General features: G+C 42.0%; 1 protein-coding gene across 3 annotated transcripts; it reads left to right on the top strand.

Moving 5' to 3' along the window:
• Positions 1-3105: 3105 nt before the first annotated feature.
• On the top strand, positions 3106-3996 carry LOC122734137 (transformer-2 protein homolog beta-like). 3 transcript variants are annotated; one of them, XM_043974858.1, is made up of 3 exons: positions 3106-3471; positions 3658-3782; positions 3843-3996. In XM_043974858.1, the coding sequence occupies exons 1-3, from the start codon at positions 3106-3108 to the stop codon at positions 3994-3996; spliced, it is 645 nt and encodes a 214-aa protein (XP_043830793.1). The 3 variants fall into 3 exon arrangements, with proteins under 3 accessions (XP_043830793.1, XP_043830791.1, XP_043830792.1); XM_043974856.1 differs by having other exon boundaries at positions 3106-3251; positions 3297-3996; XM_043974857.1 differs by having other exon boundaries at positions 3106-3782.
• Positions 3997-8746: the final 4750 nt, after the last annotated feature.

Here is an 8746-nt window from a genome sequence, read left to right as displayed (position 1 = left end):
ACCCAGGACAAGTCACTTAACCCTCATTGCCCCACTAAATAAATAAATGTATAAATGAATGAATGACTGAATGAATAAATAAATATCAAGCTAGAAAAAATAAAAATAAGAAGAGATGGCATGTAATTGAAATAATTCTGACCTGACCTACTGAAATAGTCCCATTAACACTTTGTTGACACATAAAGATGGTAAATGGATAAAATAATAGATGTTAACACAGATTATTACCATTCCCTAAGGAAGTTTAAGAGATGTCTATCAATTTTGCCACAAGAAGGCCAAAAAAGCCTAAAGAATGTCTTAGTCAGGATACATTTGTTTTCCTTGCAAAGCAGACATATGGCAGTCAAAGGCAACATTAATTAAGAATACAAATTCAATTAATACAGAATCAATTAAGAATACAAATTCATCTGGAAGATGTACATTATTCTCTAGACTCTGCTTTTTTCACATTATTATCCATTTATACAAATATTCATGTTGCTCTGAATTTCTCATGTGTATCATTTCTTTTTTATTTAAAATTTAAATATTTAAAATATCTAGTTTAATTGAAAATTGTGAATATTAAATAATTATTTAGCAGCATAGATGTGAAAACAAAGGAATTATTCTGGTTAAGTTCAATGGAGTTTGTCTATTGCCTAAATATAGGAAGGTCCAATTGCCGAAATCTTGAAGAAATTCATAACACAGCTGCATTGCAGCAAGAGAATAAGACGTTAACAAAAGCCAAGGTGACTACCTTAATTTCTTCCACAAGCTTCAATATTTTCATTATAAGACAAATACTTTAGGTGTATCAGCTAAAAAAAAAAAGGAAGACATGGAGAGGGAATGTTATTGTTGTTCAGTCATTTCAGTTGTGTCCAACTCTGTGACCCCATTTTGGGGTTTTCTTAGCAGAGATAGTGGAATGGTTTGCCATTTTCTTTTCCAGCTCATTTTACAGATGAGGAAACTGAGGTAAACAAGGGGAAGTGACTTGCCCAGGGTCACATGGCTAATAAGTATCTGAGACTAGATTTGAACTCAGAAGATGAGCCTTCCTGACTCCAAGCCCAGCACTCTATCTACTGTAGCACCAAGCTGCCCTGAGGGAAAAGAGGAGTACAAACCTAAAACAACCTGCTGTTTAAAATATCAAGTCCTGTTATTGAAGATAGCCCACCAATTAAATAATATTTGTTTTAGAGAACTTTTTTTTTATATTGGGGATTCTTAACCCAGTGCTCATGAACAGATTTCAGAGGGTCTGTGAACTTATGTGGGGGAAAATCTTATTTATCACTGACCTCTAACTGAAATTTAGCATTTTCTTGGTGGAGTGTCAATGTTGGGAAATGGAAGTAGATCAATGTCAGAGGATTGTAAAGTGCCAGAAGAAAAAAGTAGGAAGAGACCAGCTTATGAATAGCTTTAAATGTTTTGTTTTGTTTTGTTTTGTTTTGTTTGCATGGGGCAATGAGGGTTAAGTGACTTGCCCAGGGTCACACAGCTAGTAAGTGTCAAGTGTCTGAGGCCCGATTTGAACTCAGGTCCTCCTGAATCCAGGGCCTCTGCTTTATCCACTGTGCCACCTAGCTGCCCCTTAAATGCTTTTTAAAAAAGAGTATTTTGGGAGGGGCAGCTAGGTGGCACAGTAGATAAAGCACCGGCCCTGGATTCAGGAGGAACTGAGTTCAAATCCGGCCTCAGACACTTGACACATACTAGCTGTGTGACCCTGGGCAAGTCACTTAACCCTCATTGCCTCACAAAAATGTTAAAAAAAAGAGGATTTGGAGGGCAGCTAGGTGGCACAGTAGATAGAGCACTGGCCCAGGATTCAGGAGGACCTGAGTTCAAATCCGGCCTCAGACACTTAACACTTACTAGCTGTGTGACCCTGGACAAATCACTTAACGCTCATTGCACCACGCAAAAAAAGAGGATTTTTGTAGAAGTTCAGGTGAAAGATGATGAAGGCTTGTACCATTAGTGGTGACAGTACTAGAGGAGAGATGTTACAAAGGCCAATTCCACAGGCCTTGGTGACAGATTGGACATGGTGGGTAAGAGAAAATAAGTAGAGGATGATGCCTAAATTATGAGACTGGGTTACTGGGAGGATGGTGATGCCCTCCACAGTAACAGGGGAGTTTGGAAGGGTTGGGGATGATTCCTTCAATTTTGGACGTATTGAGTTTAAGATGTTTAATGATCATCTGGTTTAAAGATGTCTAAAAGGCAACTGGAGGTATGAGTCTGGAAATCAGCAGAGAGGTTAGAGCTGGATAAAGAGATCTGAGAATCATCAGCATAGAGGATAACGGAATTGATTAGAGAGATCCCCCAGCTGGAGGATGTGCAGTGGGCTTCCAAAATGTGGTCCGGCTAGCTGTGGGGGTTCCGCTAGGTCAAAACTGTTTTCAGAATAGTGCATACTAGTATTCTAAGATGTTTCATTTTTTTACGTGGAAATATCAATCAATATCTCCAAATAAAGGTCTTCGGGAGGGTCTTCAATAATATTTAAGAGCGGAATGAGGTCCCTGAGACCAAAAAGCATGAGAACCACTGGTGTGGAGGGAGAAGTGAAGAGGGGAAAGTTCCTGTTGGAGCCCAGGCTAGCAGGCTTATAAAAGGCACTCCGTCACTTCCTCTGAGGGCCGAGGTGGGCGCTGAGGCAGCCACATCTACGCCCATTCTGGTAGGCCCGGCAGCCATTCCAGCGGGCGCTGCATCGACGCCCGATCGCAGTGCCTAGCCCCGCGGTGGCACTCATTCCACTGCCCCCCACCCCTCTCAAGGACAGTCATACCAGTGGTTCCCGCGGCTAGAACCAGTGGTTTAAGGCCCTCAGCCCTTCGGCAACAGCAGTTGGGCCCTACAGCTATAAAGGTCAGAGACAGTGGCGGTTTCGCCTCACGGTCACAGGACTGGGGGGGGGGGGCGCGGGGTTGCTGAGAAGAGGAGGGGAGCAGTGGAGGGAGGCAGCTGCGGCAGCGGGGGGAGGGGGGGAAGGGGGGGGGCAGCGGCCCAGCCTGATCCTGATCCCCGTCCCAATGCAGATCCCGATCCCAATCCTGATCCTGTGGTGTAGCTGGTGGCGGCACCATGAGCGACAGAGAAGGGCTGAACTGCAGTGGGCGGGAATCCCGCTCGACCTCCAAGAGCCAGAGTGCCAAGAAATCAGACAAATCGGCCTCTCCCAGCCTTGGAAGGTCGCCTTCCAAGGAAGATTCGAAGCATTCCAGCTCCAGGTCGCCATCCAAAACGCAGATTACCTCCCCCGAGCCTCACACCAGATGCCGCTCCCGCTCCTGGTCCCGTTCCCGCCCTTCTCGCAGACAGTCCCCAAGGGACAGGTCGTACAGCCGATCTCGCGATTATCGCGATTATCGCGATTATCGTGATTACCGCAGGCGCCACAGCCGCAGCCAGTCTCCTCTGTCCAGCCGCAGGCGCCACATGGGATATCGAGTCAACCCTGAACCCAACTGTTGCCTGGGTATCTTTGGTTTGAGCCTGTACACCACCGAGAATGACCTGAGAGAGATATTCAGCAGATATGGCCCCATCTCTAATGTCTCCGTTGTTTATGACCTGCAGTCCAAGCGCTCCAGGGGGTTTGCTTTCGTGTATTTTGAAAAGTTGAATGATGCTAAGGATGCTAAAGAGATCGCTGATGGGATGGAGCTCCATGGGCGAAGGATCAGAGTGGATTTTTCTATAACAAAAAGGCCCCATGCTCCCACACCTGGAATCTACATGGGAAGACCTACTTGTGGCAGGCGTCAAGAGTACGATGATCGGGGATATAATGGCCAGGACAATTACAGTAGATCCTACAGAGGAGGAGGAGGAGTAGCAGGAGGAAGTGGCGGAGGAGGAGGATGGAGAAATGATAGAGATCAAATTTACAGAAGGCGATCACCTTCTCCATACCACCGAGGGAGATACCGATCTCGCTCTAGATCTCGGCCCCATTCTCCTCACCACTTTTAAGGCGTGAAGATGGAGAATTTCAGAAAGTTGTCCTTGAATCACAATTCCGTTTTGTTTCTTCTCATCTGCTTTTTCAAGTGTGAACTGTGCCTACTGAGTGAAGAGACTACTTTCGCTCAAGTTGAAATGCTGTTTTCATTCTTCATTTGTGTAGACTTTGGTGTTTTGTTCAAAGTTAAATGTTTTTGTAGAAGTGTTTAAAGACTGAATTTGGACTGTTTAAAAGTTTCTTCTGGACAAAAACTTCGTTTAAAAGGTTTTCCTACTGAATCCAAGGTACAGTGAACAATTTACATTTATTTATACATCTATAATTTATAATTTATTACATCTATAATATGATAAACCACCAATAAACTTGGTTTGATTTCTGCTTTTCTTTTTACCACATTGATGCTAAGAAAAACTGAATTTTTCAGGTTAAGCTGTTAGTGGAAAATAAGTTAAATTTCCTTTTGTTTCTGTCCTTTATAGAGTATTCTATCTATTTAATTATCTACAACTGAGTGTTAGAATTATATTGTGTAACTGTGTTACCCGTGCTAGATCTAAAGGTATTTCTATGCAGCAGTTTTCTAATTCTTGTCTGAATACTGAGTTTGTCCAAAGCCTACTACAGCAAGTGGGAAGAGGGAATAGAGTTTCATAATGTATGCAGAGAGATTGTATTTTCTTACCACGTGACTGACATAAAAGTGGTAATATTGAGCTTTCAATTATCAGTGAATAACAATACAGTCTACCACAAATGTAATCTTAAGTTTCTGATTTTAGATTACAAAAATAAAACTGGGCACTTCATGGTAAAGGATGGGGGGGGGGCAAAATACTTCAACAGTTTGATGAAGTGAATCAAAAATGTTGTCTGTTAATTCCTTTTTTTTTTTTTTGCGGGCAATGAGGGTTAAGTGACTTGCCCAGGGTCACACAGCTAGCAAAGGTCCTATGCTACCTAGCTGCCCCCGCCTGTTAATTCTTAAAAACTCTTTTGGGTCCTTTTGCTTATCAAAGAAGACCTGATTCAACTGTTTTTGAAAACTCTTTAAATAAACTGTTAAAATTTTAAAAAGGGGGGGCACCTAGGTGGAACAGTGGATAGAGCACCGGCCCTGAATTCAGGAAGACCTGAGTTCAAATCCGGCCTCAGACACTTGACACTTACTAGCTGTGTGACCCTGGGCAAGTCACTTAATCCCAATTGCCTCACCAAAAAATAAACCCGAAAAAACAAAACGAAACAAAAAAAACAACAAAATTTTTTTTAAAAGAAAAGAAAAAGAGAAGAGGGCTCAGGATAGAGCTTTGGGAGACATGGGATACCTATTGTGGGTGTGGCATGGATCTAGATCCAGCAAAGGACTACAAGGTGGGGCAGATAAGATCAGGCTTGAACTTTGGGTATTTACCTCTTCTTAACTTTGTTCCTTAATGGGAGGGGGGATGGGGAGAAAAAGGTACATAGCACTTATCTGCTACCAAAGAAATTATTTTGGCTCCTGAGCCAAAATGGTACCTGATAGCTGGGGATGGGGGGTGGGGGAAGGGGTTGTTACTGTTTTATAGATAGATATAGTTATTATAGAATAGGTATTAATTGTTCTCTAAATGTTTGATAGAATTTATAAATCCATCAGAGTAAAGGTGGTTTTTTTATTGCTTTTGTTTTTCTCCATTATTCCTCTGTTTAAGGACTCTGTTACAGTTTTGTTCACTTAAGGTATCAATTTCCTTTGAACTATCAGTTTTGCTAGCATATTATTGTATATGGTGGCTTCTGACTATTCTTTTGACTTCTTCTAAATGCAATATAACGCTAAAGTATATATTATGGTTTTATGTTTTAAAATGTTTGTTGTCAACTCAGACAAATTCCCCTATCTAAAATTTGTGTTTTCCTTTCATTTTGTGCACTGGACCAGTGGGACAGTGCTCCAGGTTATTCTGCATTTGGGACTATTAATATGCTTTATTAGTACAAGGGAGATAGCTTTTCAAAAATTGTGCTGAATCTAACAACTCCGCCTATATATTGCTGTCACTGTGCAATCAATTAAATGACAACAAAAAATTGCCACTGTCAGATTTAAGTGTAAACAGAGGCAGGAAATAAATATTGGTTGTGTTCCAAGAAGGTGTTGATGTTTTTATTTCATTCCATTCCATAAACTCTTTCATTCTGACTCTATTTTGTGTTCATTGAGTGTATTCAAAGCAACAACAACCATAAAACAAAAGACCCAGCAAAGGAGATTGAGGAGCCTTCAAACAGGTCTGAAGGAAGCCAAGAGAGAACAGTGTCACAAGCAGCCAGAAAGGAGAGAAAACCCAGGAAGAGGCACACAACAGGGTGTAGGACTACAGAAAGCTGGAGGAAGAGGAGGATTGGGAAAGGGCCATTAAATCTAACAATTAAGATATCATTAGTCACTTTGATTTTTGATAACTTTTTTTGTGGGGCAATGAGGGTTAAGTGACTTGCCCAGGGTCACACAGCTAGTAAGTGTCAAGTGTCTTATCTTTGATAATTTTTGATGAGGTTGGAAGGCAGTTTGCCAAGGGTTTAGAAGAGAGTTAAACAGGAAAGGAAGTGGAGATACTTAGTATAGATAGCTTTACTTTTTTCTTTTCCTTCTTTCCTTTCTTTTCCCTTTTTTAGGTGGGTCTTCCTATCTTGTCCAGGCTAGAAGTACAGAAGCTATTCATAGACCCAATTCCCCAACTGACTGGCACAGAAGGTTTGACCTGCTGTGTTCTTAACCCACACACCAAGCATCTTATTGGTGCAGGATTTAATGCAAAAACCTGATCAGTTTTAGGCATACTGCAGCTTAAACTCAAGTGATCTACCCACCTCAGACTCCCCTCAGAACAGGTTACAGACATACGTCACCACACCTAGATAAACGATTTTTTTTTTCAAGAAGTATAGCTATGGGGCAGCTAGGTGGCTCAGTGAATAAAGCACTGGCCCTGAATTCAGGGGGACCTGAGTTCAAATTTGGCCTCAGACACTTGACACTTACTAGCTGTATGACTCTGGGCAAGTCACTCAATCCGCATTGCCCCACAAAGAAAAAAAACAAAAAAACAAGAAATATAGCTCCGGGGCAGCTGGGTGGCGCAGTGGATAAAGCACTGGTCCTGAATTCAGGGGGACCTGAGTTCAAATGCGGCCTCAAACACTTGACACTTAGTAGCTGTGTGACCCTGGGAAAGTTACTTAACCCTCATATTGCCCCATCCAAAAAAAAGAAAGCAAAGGGGAGAAGAGATAGGATAATGGCTAGCAAGGATAATAAGATCTAGTACAGGTTTTTTAAGATGGGGAAATATGGGTATATTCACATGAAGCAGGGAAAGAAGCAGTACATAGATTGAAGATTAGAGTGGGATTGTATAGAGCGAGAAATGAGAGAGGGGCCAATCTACTGGAGAAAATGGGAGGAGCTGGGGGAAGGGTAGATGTAGAGGGTTGGCCTTGACAGCAAAAAAAGCCACCTCTTCAAGAGACTGGAGTGAAGGAGGAGATAGTAGGGGATGATGTTAAAGGAATATCAGATGAAAAGCATGCTTTTCACTTTTGGTGAATGACCTCAGTTTCTACAGTGAAGTATGAGTTAAGGTCCTCGACTGAGCAGATGGAGAAAAGGGGTATGCTCTAAGAGGCTTGGGGGGAGAAGAGAAGATTTGACACAGCAATTGTGGTGAGTGAGCTAAAGAATCAATTGGGGATGGGGAAATATGTTTAATGTGATTGTACATATAGAACCTATATCAGATTGCTTTCTGTCTTGGGGAGGGAAGGGAGGGAGGGAGAAAAATTTGGAACTAAAAATCTTATAAAAACAAATGTTGATGGGGCAGCTAGGTGGCACAGTGGATAAAGCATTGGCCCTGGATTCAGGAGGACCTGAGTTAAAATCTGGCCTCAAACACTTGACACTAGCTGTGTGACCCTGGGTGAGTCACTTAACCCTCATTGCCCCACAAAAAATGTTGAAAACTATCTTTACATGTAGCTGGAAAAAATACTATTAAGATTGAAAAAAGAATCAATTAGGTAGAAGTGGGATCATTTTGCAATAGTGAGAACCCAAGTCAGAGTATAAAACCAATTTGTAGTTGACCCAGTCAGCATGATTTTGTTACTTTATCTCCATTCAGTAACATGAGTGGGAATGAAGGAGGCAGACAGTGGGAATAATCCAGGGTTGGGATTTGGCAACAGGATGAAGGGCCAAGGGATTTAAGGTTAGAGGACAGTGTAGAGTTGAAGTTGGAAAGTGAGAAGAATATAACCAGTGCAAAGGTAACATGTTGCCTGGGAAAGTAATAATAGCTAACATTTATGTTGCACCTTAAGGTTTGTAAAGTGCTCTGGAGGTCGATGCTATTCTCATTTTACAGATGAGATAACTGACACAGAGATTAAGTGATTCACCCAGGATTTCATAGCTAGTGTCTGAGGCTGCATTTGAACTCGGGTCTTCTAGACTTCAAATCCAGAGCTCTCTATCCACTGTGCTACCTAGCTATCTGAAAGGTCAGAGGCATTGAAAGTCATGGTGACTTTGCCTCCCTTCCCATACCCCCACCTCTACCACTGGAAAAGCAAAAAGAAAAACAATACTCTTGTAATGAATATGTATAATCAAGCAAAATAAATTCCTGCGTTGGCCATTCTACAGCCTGAGTCTACCACCTCTGTCAGGAGGCAGGTAGCATGCTTCATTATAGGTCCCCGGGAATT

The sequence above is a fragment of the Dromiciops gliroides genome, chromosome X (assembly GCF_019393635.1).
Source record: "Dromiciops gliroides isolate mDroGli1 chromosome X, mDroGli1.pri, whole genome shotgun sequence".
NCBI lineage: Eukaryota > Metazoa > Chordata > Mammalia > Microbiotheria > Microbiotheriidae > Dromiciops > Dromiciops gliroides.
The sequence above is the reverse complement of the archived record's forward strand: the minus strand, read 5'-3'. Positions and strand labels throughout refer to the sequence as shown.

Bases quoted from the DNA above. Each gene is read 5' to 3' on its own strand.
- LOC122734137 (XM_043974856.1), top strand. From the start codon at position 3,106: ATGAGCGACAGAGAAGGGCTGAACTGCAGTGGGCGGGAATCCCGCTCG. The intron at 3,252-3,296 runs GTCGCCATCCAA...GCCTCACACCAG, and splicing joins TCGAAGCATTCCAGCTCCAG to ATGCCGCTCCCGCTCCTGGT.